The sequence below is a fragment of the Nelumbo nucifera genome, chromosome 1 (assembly GCF_055504915.1).
Source record: "Nelumbo nucifera cultivar China Antique chromosome 1, China Antique-T2T, whole genome shotgun sequence".
In the NCBI taxonomy this organism is placed as follows: domain Eukaryota; kingdom Viridiplantae; phylum Streptophyta; class Magnoliopsida; order Proteales; family Nelumbonaceae; genus Nelumbo; species Nelumbo nucifera.
The window spans coordinates 7,416,380-7,434,713 of NC_142649.1; the positions used below are offsets into that span (position 1 = coordinate 7,416,380).

At 37.3% G+C, this 18,334-nt stretch overlaps 1 protein-coding gene across 4 annotated transcripts in view; it reads left to right on the top strand.

The window, feature by feature from the left end:
- The window catches only part of LOC104587001 (protein NLP9-like), a 61,289-nt gene that overhangs the window by 30,156 nt on the left and 12,799 nt on the right, over positions 1-18,334 (top strand). For 3 of the 4 annotated variants that reach the window (XM_088894615.1, XM_088894614.1, XM_088894616.1), the window contains 2 exons: positions 16,790-16,834; positions 16,966-17,724. In XM_088894615.1, coding sequence (XP_088750741.1) covers positions 16,790-16,834; positions 16,966-17,724 — 804 coding nt within the window. Of the gene's footprint in view, positions 1-6,460; positions 7,072-7,210; positions 8,173-16,789; positions 16,835-16,965; positions 17,725-18,334 lie in introns of those variants that run through there. The other variant, XM_010244417.3, reaches the window with a different exon arrangement.

Genomic DNA, 18,334 nt, shown 5'->3' on the forward strand with positions numbered 1-18,334 from the left:
CTTCCTTTCTTCAGATTCTCCAAGCTTCACAGCAGCATCTTCAGGCCTCCCCCTCCTTCATACTTCTCATTTAACATCATGTTTGCCATTTCAACTATTGTCAAATTCCTTTCTGTGAGCACCAAATCCAAAGAAGTGGAGAACAAACACTTGCCTTTCTTGTTTCTTACTATTCTCTTTCTTTTTATCATGTATATGCATCAAATACTCCGATTACCTTGGAAGGAAGCAATTTGTTATTTACTGTTTTCCATTAACATTTTCTATGTGCATTTTCGGGGGTGGAGCAGATCAGATGACAAGAAACAGGGATAAAAGGAGGCATGGTGTGCTGAAACTACAATAAGACTACATAGGAAGAGAAAACCTCGACAAAGTTACACTCTCTCAACATACCTATTGGTTAATGAATCAACCATTTGAGCAGGATATACAACCTGGATGTCAAATCCCATGCCTCTCTCAGGAAATGTGGACATCTCTATAGAATGTTGTTTGATGATTGAATTTGCCATAAACTACTGGATAGTTTTCTCCATCCAGCCTCTCACACCCAAAGAAATAATGTGCCTAAGAACTTGGATGGCGAGAGTCTCAAGTTTGTCGAGATGCCTTCCTCTTACAAACTGGATGGATGATACTTGACACATATCAAATACTAAAGGGCTTGCATTCCCTAACAACCACCAATCAGAGTTCAGTCTAATGGTTCCTAGATTAGAAGGGCTCCATGCAGTGTTTTAAAAGCGCAAAGGAAATTTTGTTCCCAAGGCACAAGGCATGGGCCTTTTTTGAAGCAAGACATAAAATTTTAAAAATTAAAAAATGCAAAGAAGTTTTAAAAAATTCAAAATAAATTAAGAAAAAATTAAAAACAGTATTAATTAAAATCCACTTTAATTTTAAACTAAATGTTTTAAAAAGCCTATTAGCTAAGATAAAAAATACATAAATATAACATAATGAAAGTGAAAAAATAAAATAAAACATAGCATACAAAATATATTCAAGCATGTCAAACATTTAATTTCTTTATTTCTTTCCCAATTGCATTATTTTAAATGTGATGTTAAACATCTTTCATTCCTAATTCTACGAGCCAACTTTGCACCAAGCCCTTTGAGGCAATTCCAATTTCCAAACAAGTCCATGTTAGGGTCTTAATTTCTTTATTTCTATAAAAATTGATTTTGTAATTTTAATTATTTTTTTTAAAATAAGTTTTATTAAGATTAATGAATGAATAACATTACCAAATAAGGGGTTCTCGGAGTTTTGGTGTAGGAGTGAAATTTTGAAAAGGCACACACTTGAACTAAGGTGCAACTATGCAAGACGCACTAGGTGCACGCCTTTTCAAAGGGGTTGTGCTTGGGCCAAGGTGAGGCACAAACCTTAAAATGTGCCTCACTTGTGCAGGTGGACCTTTTAAATCACTAGTTTGATGGATGATCAATTTCCAAAGTTAATAGGTTTGTATAGACCACAAGAAATCAAAATTTCAAAACGGCACAAAAAAGGCTACTGTAATGATGCTTACTAACTTTTCTTTCTATCTTTTTGTTTTCTTGGTGTTGGATTGAGTTTTCTCATGTCTTGGTATGAAAATTTTAATAAATTCTCGTGCAACATAATTCACTCAATCAAATTATTATTATTATTATTATTATTGTTGTTGTTGTTGTTGTTTGCCAATATTTAGTAGGGATAATTATCTGTGTAACTGATACCCTCTTGGAGGGTGGTTAAGTAATTTACTTGTGTGTCAATAACACTCTCTCCCTCCTGCCTCTCTCTCTTTACCCGAGTAACTTATATTACACAAGAATGTGGGAACCAAACTTACCCAAGCAAGTTTTACTTGTGAATAGGGGTGGATTCGAGCTGAGTCGAGCCAAATAGTATCAGGCTTGAGCTCGAGATGGAACTGGAGCTTGGTTTGAGCCAGAACCTTGAGCTCGAGCTTGGCTCGTTTTATATTTTATTATAAAAATAAAAATTATATATAAAAAAATATTTTATATTTAAAAAATTAAGAATTATAATATATATATATATATAGTAGGCTCGAGCTCGGCTCGTTGCCCTACTTGTGAAACACTTGCTTGGGCAAACCCACTGCCCAAGTGAAAACGATGGGGCCTATTTATGAATCTACAATAAAGTAGAGAAAATAATAGAGTACTTCCTGAAAGAACTTTCATTTACATTTCTTTACATACTTCAAGTATACAAGAATGAGAAACAAAAAGATACAATCAAGAAACTTTATGGCAACACATTTCTCCCTTTCTTTTCTTTTGATACAAAGCAAATTTGTTTCTCACTCCTTCCTTCATAATAAGCCATAATCAATAAGACAAAATCAATTTAATCTTTAAATTAGGTTCAGTTTTCAGTTAGGACACATTAACTTTGGTGGCATTCAGTAAATGTTCATCTTGTGGATGGACCGTTTCGGTCCATGCCACATGATGAAGTCCCCGTTTGGTTGGTTGTGGACAGGACCAATCCACACTATATCATGGAGTGGCCCTATCCACACCCCAAATTATCATCAACATTTCTCGTGGATGGGGTCGATCCACGATTCATTTTTGATACCTTGCTTCACAACATCCTCCAAATCCTATACATCATTTTACCATTGAAGGTCTCCACTACCAAAGATCTCTACCGTTGTGCTCCGCCAAAGCTCTCCTCTGTCGAATCTCTCCATCGCCGGTATGCCATTAGATTTCTTAGAAACATATTTGTTAGTTTGTATAAATAGTTTGGTGCTATGCTTATCTTGTAATAATTTGTTATTTCGTTTGTTTAAATATTATTTTTTAATATTTTTATCAATAAAATAATAATTTTTATTTTTTTTTAAATTATTTTATTATCATTTTGTTGAAATTAATATTTTTAGTTAATATTCAATTGTCAAAGCATTTTCTCAATTTGTTTATTTATATAAATTATACAAATTAGACATTTATGATCGATTGTGTAGATTACTTTATAAACTATATATGAGATACATTGAATCAAAAAGTGTGGTGTGGACCAATCCACACCACGCTTACAGAACACTATTGTTTAGAACATCTATGAACTATGGTGTGGTGTGGATTGGTCCCTATCACAGGGTGTGGTGTGGATCAGTTCATGCCCACCAATTTCTCATCCATGTTATAGAACACCCCCTTTGTATTTTCCTCTCTCATCCACCACCATAGGTATAAACATCGTTCTACACTTAAGAGTCCTTTATACTTCTTTCTATACCATTATTGGTTAAAGAGGAAATCCGAACTCAACCGTGAGGATGCTCTATTTTTAGATCGTCATGCTTTAGTTGTGAACTTTTCTCAAATTCTCTACAAATTCAACTATTAATACACACTAGTTTCTTTCATTACATCCACTTGAGAACTCTTAAGTGGTTTTTCATTGAATTTCTAATAGTTGTTTTTCACACTTGAGGCCTAAATCATGTACTTTACGCTCCATTTATTGTCAACAGAGGGATCCTATTCGATTTTGTGTTTGAGTTGCTCATCATTTCCACCGCTGCATTTGTTGTTAGTGAGAATGGTTAAACCGTTTTAATCGGTCCAAACTGATCAACCTGGTGCAAAAACCAATGTTAGAACACTCATAGGAGATATATTAAATTTTGTAATTACAGTGGGTCTTTCACTACAAATTAACGCATAGTCCTCGTTGTCATGTTTTATATCAAGCCAAAGAAGAATGAATCATTTCTAAAGTTTCTTATGTTTGTTAGTACAATAAAGACATTTAATATGGATCTCTTCCCAAAATGTGGTTTGTGGTTTGATTTTGATAAATATAAGAGAACAGTATGAATGAGAAAGATTACACCACATTTATAGACTAATAAAGATAAGACAATTCTAAACTATCACCAACTCTATCTTGACCTCTCTTCATCCTTATCTTAACCTAATCTTTATCTCATTACAACATTCCCTAATATGCCCCATCAAATACATTGATAAAAAAAAAAGCAGTTGTAAGATGATAATAGCTTCCAATCTTCCAACTGTGTTCTAATGATGATATGGCAAGTGAATGATGACATGTCATGCCTGCTACTCCAAGGAAAGAGTCTTTATGGGCTACACGGGGATCAAAGATCTTCATGTGTTTGATAAAAAAAAAATAAAACCGTTGTAAGATGATAATAGCTTCCAATCTTCCAACCGTTCTGCAACGATGATGTGGCAAGTGAATGATAACATGTTAGTTCTGCTACTTCAGGGAAAGAGCCTTTATGGGCTACTAAAAATAGGCCAAAACAGGCCAAGAAGAGAGTTCATTGAGTTAACTAAAATGTTTATATGGGCCAACTTCTTAGTCAAGATGAAATGGGCCAACAATGGCCAATAAGGACCACATCGGGTCAACAAAATGTCTGCATAGACAATGCCTCTATGGGCCAAAGTAAGAATGCCATAATGGGATTAACTTTTTTTTACCTTTTTTCTATTAAAATGAGCCCATAAGCCAAAATCATGCTTTATGGCAGTAAGGGGCTTCAATGGACATAAAATAGGGTAAATTACATATAGGTACCCTATACTTTGGAGTAGTAATAGATAGGTATCCTAAACTTTCAATTGTAACATTTGAGTACCCTGAACTCTCAAAAATATACACTTGGGTCCATTTGTTAGTATTCCGTCAGTTAAGCAAATATCCTTCTCGCATATTTCTGAAATCATTTTCAGGTGAACCAATGTCTCCCCACAATGACAATCTCACATGGACAGTAAATAACATATTCCAAATTTCTTACCCTTCTCGCATATTTCTGAAATCATTTTCAGGTGAACCAATGTCTCCCCACAATGACAATCTCACATGGACAGTAAATAACATATTCAAAATTTCTTACGACGGTATCCTTTAGTGATGATTTTACTTTGCAAAATGATATCAAAAATACATGAGAAGGGTATTTTTGACATTATGTAATGTTTAATTGACGAAATACTAACAATGGATCCCAATATCTATTTTTTTTTAAGTCCAAGATACTCAAGTATTGCAATTAAAAGTTTAGGATACGTATCTATCACTACCCTCAAATACAAGGTACCTATTTATAATTTACCCCTTAAAATATAACGAGATGGGCCTCTGTTGGCTGAATTAGAGAAGAGCAACAATATAATTAAGTCTTCTTCTTTTTCTAAAACCGCCATATTATCTTTCCTAAGGATGCTATCATAAGCTTTCTCTCAATTATTAAAACCTATAAGATCTCTTTTCTTCTCTCTAAAACTTTTCTAGTAATCATCTTAATGGAAAGCTTCCAAGGTTGATCCCATTGAATAAACCCAAATTCATTTTCTAATATACATGTTGCATGTAGTAACCTTTGTGTAATTATTTTCTCCTAATTTGTCTCTAAACTGTGCTAATTTTTTTTCCTTTCAGATTTACCCATTTAATTCTTTAATATTTAATTAATGTTATGCTATTTTAATATTATTCTATGATTATTTTACGGTTATGTTATTAATAAACTTTACACATATTTTTATATCTTATAAATATTTTATCATATTATTATTATTATTTTAGTTTATTTTTTCCACCATTTTAATTTAATTTTATGTTATTGCTATTTTACTATTATTTTATTAATTTTTTACTATTTCATTATTTATTTAATATTTTATTAACATTTTATTTATTATTAATGATTATTTTTTTGTTACATTTTCATAATAATTTTATTATTATTATTTCATGCATTTATTAATATTTTATAAATATTTTGTCATTTCATAATTAATTTAATATTACTTTTCTATTATTTTATTATGTTAATATTTTGTATTAATAAAAATAATAAAATTTGCAATATCTCCATATAAGATTCCATACAAGATTCATCTAACGTCTTATAAATGATCACGAAAGAATGGTTTGAATTCTGAAGTCAGACCTTTTCGGTCAAAAGATGGAGGCCTGAGCCATTGACGTTCATTCCATATGTATTGACTGTTTTACCCCTATCGAAAGTGTCTTTTTACTTTTACCGTTTCCTACTTAGTTCCTTGACAATTTTACATTACTAGTTCTAGTTCCAGATGATACATATGGTGCTCTTGAAGATTAGACCGTTTGGTTTAATCATAATCATATCTTTAGACCGTTTGATTGCTCTTGAAGATTCGTTGTGGACACATCCCAAGGTCTGATGGTTATTTTGATCCAGACACATCCCAAGGTCCAAGGAAAAGTTTGATTGGATGATCGAGACCGTTTGATCCGGGGACCACTAGAAGAAGGTTGCCGTGAAGTTACGTTAATGAAATGAGGGTATTTTCGTCAAGTAAAAGTTGATGGAAGGTGATTTTCGTAAAACAGTGCGTACCTTTTGTTTCTCTGCGTTGCGGGGTGGTTGTAGCTTCGGATCCTTCACGCTAGAAGTCGTCTTCATCTTTAGCAGAAAGCCATAAAGCTTCTGCAGTTAAAGAGACTAGAGAGTCGCTTGGGAGATATTTTTCTCGGGAGCAAGGATCTTAGCTGCCACACGCTAGGGTTTCTAGTTTTGGTAGGTTATCAGGAATCTGTAAAGTAGGCGGATTCTTGGGTTTTAGCTTTTAGTACGGGAAGTGGTGTTACTAGGATTTTCGGGCACGGATCGGTGGATTTATAAGCTTCGCCGGTGTTGGCAATTTGCAGCACGAGGTAGAACTTATGACTAGGGTTTGTTTATGGTTCTTGGGTTCTGGCATTTGTTTTTCGGAGTTTCGAAGATTAGAGGCGGAATTGAAAGAGTGGGAGAGTTGATCTATGGTTTGGTGGGGCTATGCTTGAGCTGCGTGGTTTAGGTTTGGTTCTTGGAAAAGTGGTGGAAGCCTAAAAGTTTTTGGTTGGGGAGGATTCCGACATGGGTTTTGAGTTTTCTGTGGATGGGAGAGCGTTGACTTTTTGTTCCAGGGTTTGTAGTAGCTTGGGAGTTTGTGCGGCTTCGTGTTCAGTGCAGTGTAGGCATTCGGGTTCTATTTATTGAAGTTTTGTTTTGTTTCTTCAGTTCCGAAGGTAATTGATTTTGATGGTTGATGGTTCTTTGTTTTGGACGTTTTCTTTTTTGGGGAAAAGAAATATTTGGTCGATTGAATCTGTGACATCTGTTGTTAATTGTTATACGTGGCTAATGGAAAGATTGATTTTGGTGTAGTGATGGAATACCCATTTCAGCCAAGAGAAAACGGAGTTAATTATTGGACTTCTTCGTCAGCTCATATGGAGGGTTTTCCATCGGTGGAAGGTGGAACGAGGAATCCCATCTCTGAGGACTCATTTAACGGTCTTTCAGAATTCATTAATTCTGATACTTATGTTGATTTCTGCACCAGTCTCTCATCTGCAGACCTGGTTCTACCATCCAATGGGTTGAGCTCTGTTCCACCAATTCCAAGTAATTTTGCTTCTGCAATTCCATACAATTACTCAGCACAAATAAGTGGTGTCTTACCTGTAAATAATGGGGATCCTCTCGGTACTGTTGGAAGTTCTTCAAGCTGTGCTGACAAAACGGTATTTCAGCAAATGGGCACACAAATTGGGTTTTCTTTGAGTTCTTCTGATGCTGATGATTTGGATGGTAAACAGAACAATGGTTATTTTCCCCAACCAAGCATTTCGGGTTCAGGAAATCATATAATATCTAGGTCGATTGGGTGGTTACCTGCTGAGCAGATGCTTAAGGCATTATCCTTGTTTAAAGAATCATCCGGAGGGGGAATTCTTGCACAATTTTGGGTTCCTATTAAGCATGGAAATGACTTTGTTTTGAGCACTTGCGACCAACCCTACCTGCTAGACAAAATTCTTTCAGGGTATCGTGATGCATCAAGGGCATTTACTTTCTCCCCAAGAGAAGTACCCGGTTCTTTTCTTGGGCTTCCTGGGCGTGTTTTTATCTCTAAAATGCCAGAATGGACTTCAAATGTAGTCTATTATAACAAGACCGAATACTTGCGGTTAAAACATGCAATTGATCATCAAGTCCGTGGATCTCTTGCTCTACCAGTTTTCAGTCCCCATCACAGGTCGTGTTTTGCTGTTCTTGAGCTTGTCACTGTGAAAGAAAAACCTAATTTTGATGAAGAGATGGAAACTGCTTGCCGTGCCCTTGAGGTTAGTTTTATCTGTCTGTCCTTTAGTTATGGCTCCCGATCTCCACTGTTTATTCTTTTTTACTTTAAGTTAATTCACCAACATGAATTGTTTCTTGCATTCCTTTAAAGCTTTTGGGCTAGATCTTTTGGTGCTTGGATACTTAAGATTAGGGCTTCAATTTCAGTTACTCATTATACTGGTTTGTGCCTTAGGTTCCTGTGTTGAGAAAACCTCTGTTTCTGATCTATGTGCTATGACTATATATAATATGCTATCTGGTTGTTTGTGTTGATTTTATTTTGTTGGGGGGGGGGGTAGCCAAGTCTCCACAACCCAGGTGCAGGCGGATTCGATCCCAAGTCTCCACTACGACCACTAGGAGACCTTACCAACCTTGCTTGTTTGTGTTGATTTGTGCATTTAAAGTTTTCATCACCCTGAACCATGGGACTGGAGCATTGCACTCATGAAATAATAATTTCACTAGCTAATGGGGATAAGAAGAAAAGATGAGAATTTAATCCATTCTCTTCCTTTCTCTTTTCCCTCCCCCTTCCAATTTAGCTACATCCATCCCTGCCCATATTTGATCGTGTTTTATTCTGTTTTGTTTCTTTCTCTTCCCTCAAGCTTCTCAAGAAATGTTTCGGCTATTTCTTCTTCCCCTAGGATCTTCTCCCCTTGGGGAGAATACTCTCAACACCTTCACTATCTCAATCTCGCTATTAATCACCTAGCACACCTCTACCTTTTTATTCATTTTCCTTGCCTTATTTATATCTAGATTTGTTGTCCCCTTCTTTCAGCTATCTTATCCTTGATCTTTGCCTCCACTAAATTTCTTCTCTTCTGATCACCTTCTTCCACATTTTTCTCAAGTCAGCTCTTCTTCCTCTACTTGTTTCATCTAAGGTACCAATCTACTCCCTTAGATCTAGCTCATCTAATTTAGTAAGAATCTTGCTTTTCTCTTCTTCAAAGGCTTTAAATTCCAATCTTCCCCAAGATTTTAAATTTCTTTTTAAGAATTTTAATTTTTGTTACAGTCGCAAACCAGCCCAACCTTCTTGTTGAAGTCTTTGTGCAAGCCCACATCTTTTCAAGTCTGAAAGGGGACTTTCCTTTGAAAACCATTTCTGTTCTCAACACAATTGGCCAATGATCTGAAGTGCAAATGTGCAATGAGGACGGATTTCTTGGATCAGATTGGGGAACCTCTCCACCCAGTCCGGAGAGACTAGAAATCTGCCAAGTCTGCAACTTATAGCATTTTCTTGCATATTGGACCAAGTGAACAGGCCATTGTTAAGGGGGAGATCGCACAAGTCTTGTCTAGGTACGAATCTAGAAAAGTTCCTCATGCTTCTGGTCAGAGCTCTGCCATTAAAAATGCTCTTAGCAGAACTTTATGACATTGAAGTCCCCTCCTATACACCAAGGAAGGTCTTCAGACTCATTTGAAGAGTCCAGTTCATCCCAGAACCTTTCTCTTTCTGAGGGTGAGTTAGGGCCATACACCCCAGTCAAAATCCAATTAGACCCATCTTTTTTATTGGTGAATAAGACAGAAATTGAGAAATCTCGTTTATCAACCTCCAAGCCAGAAATCTTATCTTCATTCCAAGCTAGAATAATACCACCTGCAGAACCAACTGCAGGAACAACAACCCATTTTCCCCCTTACTCCCCAAATTGCTTTCATAAGTTTTCTATCTACTATCTTTTTTTTTTTTTTTTTTAATTCTTGTAAAATGATGGTATTGGGGTTTTCTCTTTTAAGAGTTTCTTTCACTAGACTCCTTTTGAGCTGACCTTCCAAGTCCTTGACATTCCAACTTAAAATCTTCATTGAACCTTACTCACCGAATTTCCCTTATTCATTCTATTGCCGGCTGATCTGCAATCCAACATGCCCCATTGAAGCCTCTTTAATTCCCTTTTTTTTCACTCCTCTCTTGATTTTTCCCATTTTTTTTATGAATCTCTTATTTTTTCCCATTTATGATAATTCCTTTCTTATTTGGTCCCTGTTTTTTGTCACTTTTCTCTCTTCTTTCAATCCCCAAAAATCTGGTTCTCTCTGAAGTTCCTTCATCCAGAGGCTCCTTCCTACCAAAACAATTTTGTGTATCTACCTTCACCTTAGTCTGGACTTCTAGGTATTGTTTGTCTCTCTGCTTTGATTGGGAAGGCCCTCCATTTGGACCTGAAAAGAAAGAGGAAGAATGATTGTAGTGAGATACAGGAGAGAAAGTAGAGACCCGAGAATTGATAAGAATAGAAGGGGAGGGATAAATCCTTAAAGGCGGTTGAGGGTTGTGAAGGGCCTTAGGAGGAAAAGCTGGTAAATTTCTTCCTTGTCTATTTGCAAGGCTGTCTGAATCTGAAGTAATCTCGTAGTTCGGATTGACTAGCTGCACTTGTTCGAATAACTCCACACTCCCTTGGACTTCCTTCCCTACAAACAGATTTTTTGCCCTTTCAAGAGCTAGCTCCTGAGGGTCGGGCTTAATCTCCGTTGTGTATGATCTCAAGTCTTTGCCCGAGTCATCCTCTTCACTTAGAGAGGAAAAACCAGAACTCACCAATGGAGTCGGAGACCTGTAAACATCTCCCTTTTGACACCCTAAGCTGGGCGGTGTTTTGGGCACCAATGTACCAGTAAAGGAGGGGGGTTTCATGTGGGCTTGAGAAGCTTGGGTCGTCCTTTGCAAGAGGAACCTGGGCCTTGGAAAAGCGGCCCAAGACTTTGAAGCGGTTGGATCTTGGGTCGGGTTTAGAAGCTTGGGTCTTAGAGTCCAACAAGAAAGCTTACCAGTTAACTAGAGATTGAGGGGGTTTCACCAGGGGGCTTTTTAAAATTTGAACTTTCTGTTTTTAAGAGGCTTGATTCAACCTAGCTTTTGCCCTACTATTAAGATGATGGTCTACCCTGACCTTAAAAGGGAAATTTTGCGCCTACCCTACGGCTTGAAGTCCCACCACTGACTTTGCTTTTGAGCTACGAAAACTTCCTGAGGTGGCAAGCAGCTGATCAACAAAAGAAGTTTCGCCATGTGGTCGGGTGCTGTTAGGGTGAGTTGGCTCAGTGAGATGAATAGGGGACTTGTTCGTCTTCTCCACCTCCACTGAGTGGTAGAACCAGGCATTCCTATTGAGCAGAGGTATCAAACAGGGGATAGCATGTATACTATGGTTCCACACCTTGATTCTAGCAAACTTCAACTCGGAGAAGTCCATTGTTCCAGGATTGACCTTTTCAAGGTCTCCACAAAGACCTCCTATCAGAAATCTCATTCGCCCATAGGCGGAATGGTAACCTTCGAATTTTTAACCAGTCTTTGAAGCTCAAAAGATCAGGGACTGCATTTACCATCGCTCACCAATGTTCTAACTTGATCCAGTCATTGTACACAGGAACTGTCTCTTGTCTAACACAGGCTAGCACCAACTCTTCCGTAGGAGTAAAACCCATGGCTCTGTTTTCTTCAAAAGGAATTAATTTCAGGAGAACTTTTGAATGGAGGTTAGCAGACAGGCCTAACTCCACTTCTCTGCAGTTCAGCATTTGAGGCTTAGTGCAAACAAATGCAAGTTTCCAACTACTGAAAGGTTTATCCTGATGGACGACTGAAATATAAGCTGAACCTCCTGCTTCAATGGTTCTACTTTTTCTATCTAGCGGAGGAAAGAGGTCCAGGGAGAACTTTAGGACTACAAAACAAGCTTAGCAGTTGGTTAAAAACTTCCCAACCACTTTTGGCTGGTTCTTCGGGGATGCAGATGCTTCTTACCTTATCTGATTTCCCCTAGCTGCTCAGTTGAACTTTCCAGCCACCTTTGTCGAGAGTATATCCTCCTGTTGCAAGGAAATCCTTGTCCAAGCTCCCCTGCCTCTTTTTGTCACTAGAAACTCTTCTTATTGGTTGAAACCTCTTCGTTCTACTTTGAAAGTCTTTGAGCCTACTACTGTGAATCTTTTCTCCATTCCAGCTGATTATGATGGACAGAACTTGCAAATGCTGATTGATCAGCCAAACCAAGTGATCTCCATTGACCTTATTTCATCATGTAACAACATGCTTGGAACTTAAATGAAGCAATCTCCATGCTGCCTCCACAATGAAGTGATCTCCATTGTCCTTACCTTTTTTGGACTGTCAACATCAAGTTCTTGATTGCTGAAGTTGTGTGTTTATCTCTAGGTTGGAAGTTGAAGGTGGCTCTTGAATAAACCTGTGGATATGGATCAAGCCCTCAAAATTATCTGGTTCAGTCTTCATAGGTAAGCGGACTATCCGAAATAGAGGGACGAATCATGAGTGTGTCCACTTGTAGCTTTCAAGTGATTGAACTGATGTTGCTTGGAGTTGGAGGTGTCCAGCTTCGGTTTCTGATTGGCGTACAAAAATGGCAATGGATTTTACTCAAATGGCGGTAGATGGAGAAGCACTTTGGTTTGGTTGGTGATGAGGTGCTTAGTGGCTGTGGCAATGGCTAGTGGTAGTGTTGATACGGTGATGGTGTTGGAAAATAGCTGACGACAGGAAGGAAGAGGGAATGTAGGAACCCTCCGCATCTCCTCTGCTATTCTCTATCTTCTCAGTGTCCAATCTCTTCCCTATTGTTTGAACCCCCCCTTTCGGTGTTCTCTACTATCTCAGGGTTGGTTGGACCCACTGGATCTCTAAATCCCTCCTTGTTTGGTGTTACATGAGCTGCGTTGATTGAGCTTCTGCCTTATTCATATGCACCTCCTGATCTTCGCAGTTGGATTTTTAACATCTATTCCTGTTGTCTTACCAAAAGTTACATTATCACCCTCCTCTTCTTGTACCTCTGATACCTCATCTTCCTCTCTGTTGTCAAAGTATCAATATAATTTTTATTCCCAGCTTTTTGTGAATATCCAATGCATGATTTAGTTATATACTTCCTCTGGACATCATCTCCCAAAACAGAAATTTGATATTCTCCTTAGAATGAGAAGTGACTTCTTCAACATGAATCGATGTTACATTTTCTTTGGTGGATCTACATCAATTCAGCTTCTCAGGATTATCTCCTAGTGATCCACTCTCAAGAGCTCACAAGAAATATGTTCTGGGATCTTTTTTTGTTTGCTCAAATGAAAGACATGAACTAGAGATTTTATGAAAGCGATCCACTCTGTTAAACTTATTGGAAGGACCCATCCCACAAATGCCACTTTCAAACTGGAAAATACTTGGTGATATGTACCAATGATGATTCTTGCAATTGTCCCTTATAACAGCCTTAACACACTTTCCTTCGCCACATGTTTGCAAGGACATCTCTAAAAGATCATGGGCAGAGCCTGAATCATGACCCTGAATGCCATTTCCACGTCAGCCAAAATTTTACTCCAATTTTCTTATTGCAATCTCAAAACTCCCCCCTATCCAGGTCTCATATCATGACTAACTGTTCTTCAAATTGAGTTTCATGATGAACTTAGCTATATCATCATTTGTCATAATATTAAACCTTTTTCTATGAAAAGATGAAGCTATTCTCTCGTATTAGGCATCTACCAAGATGGTCCACTCACCCAAAGATGCCACTTCCACATCAATTTGAAAACTAGCATTCTCATCTAACATTCTAACCTGATAGATTTGCCACTGGCCACCTTTATTCCTTCTTCAAACCCACATTTTTATTTCCTTCTTTTTTTTATCTTTTGTGCTTTCAAATAGACCACTATTTTCCTCCACAGATCTGCTTATTTTATGAGATGATAGTTGTTTTGCTCCCTTACCTCCCAAGATCTGCTCATACACAAAATGGAATAAATAAATATGAAATTATTAAAGAAGTGTTCCAACAGCTGTATATGAACTTTCCATGTGAACAATGATTCCCATGCCTGAGATCTAAATCATATGTCCAAAATCTCTCCTAACAATCTCTAATGAAAGATTACGGTGCTGTTTGGAAAGTCTTTTTTGAAAGATCCTTTGGAAGATTTGACAACCAAAAGATGTAGCATGTGTTTGGAACTGTGGGCATTTATTGAATAAACGCTGCCACTTCAGCATTTCCCCCATTATGTGAATCCGTACGCATAGGGATTTGCAAAAGTAGATTTCGGTTTATGTGCGCGCCTACCATTGGGGGATGCTTCATTTTAGCTCTTCCCCCAACGGGTAGGTGTTTATTCACTGCTTTTCTGATGTGGCGCCTAATGGAACCTAATGGCGCCTAACATAAACGGGTTCATCATTGCTTTTCTTGGTTTTCGAAACAAATCAGGTACAAAACATTTAGTCAATAAACACCCATGGTTCCAAACACATACATAGTGAGCTTTTACATAACGATCTTGGCAGCCCAAAGATCGTTTGGTTGGAGGCGCATCTTTCTGCTCGAAGACGAGACTTGAGTAAGCGAAAAAAAGGCAAAAAGCTTCACTTCTAGCTTCCCGAAATAAGCTTGAATTGAGCTTCTCACGTCTTTATGGGGTGCAGTCTTTTGGCAGAAAGATCTTCCCCCAACCAAACGGGAAAAGACGAAAACACAAGCTGCCGGGCTTCTAAATCCAAACGGGGCCTACATTCCTCAACTATCTAAATTCCTATATTAAGTTCCTTCCTTATCCAAGGAAAAGTTTGGGTTCCATCACTAGCAACTTTGCATTCTAAAGACCTAATCTGGTAAACATGTATATCCCCAATCCAAAATCCTACTATTGCAGCAATATTTTGTTCTTGATTACCTCCTCTAATTAAGAAACTTACTATTTGTATTTTAGCCTTTTTAAAATTTTCTCCTAGTAAAAAAACAATATGTTGTATTGTGTTGATGAGACCAAGAAGTTGTAATTTGAATCTGGTTAAGGGGCATGCTTGTAATTTGAATAATATAATATGTAAGTCAATAATAAGGGGTGTGAGAACCAAGAAAGATTCTCAACCCCTATTTTATTCTCAATCTGACTGCAACTAGTTGCAATTCTGAATTGTCTCATTAATTAAGAAACCTTAATATTTTCCTATTACCTCAAATAACTTGTTAACTTTGATGGAGCTGGAGGGGTCTTCAAATTTACCACATGCACAATGGATTCCACTATCCGTGTCTTACTTCTAAAACCAATCAAACTATAACTACTTTTTTCTAATCTTTTCTAGTTTAATGCCACATCAATCTTATCTTTCTCCTCTCACTTCTACATTTCTCTATTCGATTTTCATTTCTCAATCAATAATTCTACTTCAACATGGATTCTCCATATTCTATTCTGTAAGACTACTAGCCTTCTCAATATAAATTTAACTAAATTTGAACACATAGCAAACATTCAACAGAAAAAGGAAGTATTAGAGGGTTGAGGAGGAAAAACAAGATGAAGGTTTTCTAGTGAAGCATTACATTTTATTTTTAAATTTTTAATTCTTCCCTTCTTTGCTTTATCTATCTTTGATTCATTAACAAATTGAGCAAAGTTTGGCTTCTTTAAACAAAAGTTGCCAATACTTGATATTTGATTGGAATTTGGCAGGCTCATGCGATTTTTCATTGGTAAATTTAGTGGTTTATCGTGAGTAGAATTTCTGAATCAATAAAAAAGGAAAAAAGTGCAGTAAGTTTGAGAGAAAAGTAAGAGAGAAGTACAGGGAAAGAGAAAGAACTGAGGGAAGAAAAGGAAGAGGGAAACAAAAAGGTGTGTGCCACCCCCTTGGACTTTACATAATAACTGTGCACAGTGACCATCATACCCCTGGACTGCCCATAGATATAGTGACTATACAAATACAAAAATAAAATAAGAGCAATTTTTTAAAACATGGAGGGATGATGCAAGGCGTTCTACTACCTAGAGGCTTGAGGCATAGTTCAGAATGCAAGAGCTGTAAACCTCATGAACGCAAAGAAGCATAAGCCTCCTTAAGAGGAGGGGATGAGGAGGAAGCCTCCTTCCCTTCCCTTTTCTTTTATTTCTTTTCTCTTTTTTAGCACGCTTCATGAAAAAGGCATATGAGCCGTATGCCTCTTGCACTTGAGATGTATGCCCTAGTAAAGATGTCAGATAGCTGCATGGTAGATGTAATATAGGGTAACATACTTTGCCTAAGGACAAAGAAAGAATTAAAATCTGGTGGGGTGAGGAAAGCCCACGGAATAGAAAGAAAGGTGTTAGGTTCACGAGGAAGCTTAAAGCCTTAAAAGGGAAGATCAAGGCTTGGAACAAGGAGCAATTTGGAAGGCTTGAAGAAATCCAAGGAAGATTTTCCTCTAGAATTGAGGCCCTAGACAAAAAAGAAGCAATGAGGGAAATGAATCAGCAGGAAAGAGAAGAAAGGTGGAAGCTGAAAGTGGAACTGGGAGATTTTTTGTGTAAAGAAGAAAAGTGGTGTCAGATCAGTGATTATATTATTCTGATGAGTTTGTGATATCAAAGTTGATTTCATCAAATGGTGGATCTTAGTATGTTATTCATCCCAGGTTCATTAGCTAGCATGCACATTATTCTCTATCTATCGCAACCAAGAATATGAGTTTTCTTCATTGATTCCAACACAAAGACTGCATAAATATACATGTCACTTATGTTCACAAATAGTACATGGATGTATATGACCTCTAACCTAACCCTTGAAATTATGTGCAGGCTGTGAACTTGAGGACCACTGCACCGCCTCGAGTTCATTCACAGGTATTCATGAACAGATGTTTTAATGATGTTGGTTCACAAAAATAGATAAAAGGGAGAAATTTGCTAATTTTTCTTTTTCTCTGGAAATATGGTGCCGTGCACTCATTATTGAGTATTCTGTTATTTTACAGTCCCTCTCAAAGAGCCAAAGAGCTGCCTTGGCTGAGATAGCTGATATCCTAAAAGCAGTTTGTCATGCACATAGTCTACCACTAGCCTTGACATGGATTCCTTGTAGCTACATTGATGGGGTTAGTGATGAATTTACTAGAGAATGCATTGTAGAAGGTAACGCAAGTCCATCTGAGAAATGTATACTGTGTATTGAAGATACAGCATGCTATGTCAATGATGCAAAAATGCAAGGATTTGTGCACGCATGCACCGAACATCACCTTGAGAAAGGACAGGGAATTGCTGGCAAAGCTCTTCAATCAAATCATCCTTTCTTTTCTCCTGATGTAAAGGTGTATAGTATAAATGAATATCCCCTTGTACATCATGCACGTAAGTTTGACCTGAATTCTGCCGTTGCAATTAGGCTAAGGAGCACATTCACTGGTGATGATGATTATATATTAGAGTTCTTTCTCCCTGTCAACTGCAAAAGGAGTTCAGAGCAACAACTTTTGTTAAACAATCTATCCAGTACAATGCAGAGACTATGTAGAAGTTTGAGAACTGTTTCCGATGCAGAATTAGTTAGGTCAGAAGATTCTAAACTAGGGCATGAAAAGGGAGCACAGGAAAATTCAATGCCAACAGTTATGTCATTAAAAGGCTCTCAACCAGCATTATTAGATGGTGACTTAGATTCAAATGAAATGGTGGCCTCTCATGTGTTTAATCCCAGAACTGATGGACAGAATGCAGATGCTTCTAATAATCAGGTTCCCATCCTATATCCTTTAGTGATGAATGGCTTGCTTTCTCTTAAATCTTTTCGACTTGAATGGTTTGGATATGGATTCTCTTTAAATCTTTTGGACTTTTAGGAGACTGTATGTTCTTGAGAAGTTTATTTCAGAATTTTGCAATCAGTCAACTCTAATTAGTCTGTAGGCAATTCTGAAATATTAATTTTAGAATAATCATAAAAATATTAATTTTAGAATAATCATAAAAATATTAATTTTAGAATTTTACTATCAGCCCAATTAGTTTTACCTAGGCTGTATGTAACATCCATGGGTCTGACATCTAGCATTTTTTAGTTTAAAATCTCCAATGTCCGAGTCTTTCCTTCTATTGAATTTTCTGTCTTCTAATTTAGTTGGCATATGGGTTGTCCATGTGGTAGAGGAGTGTACTGTTATTACCGTAGTGGAATTTACCATAGGAAGTCAGCCCCCTAGCTATGTCCTATATGCAAAAAAAAGATCAAAGACAAAGTCTTGACCCAATGAAAGACCTTTATCACGACGTTTTTTATTAGAGCCTCATTAGTTTGATATTTTCCCATTCCTTTCTTCCTAAAAGAGTTCTCGTCTCCCTAAGATC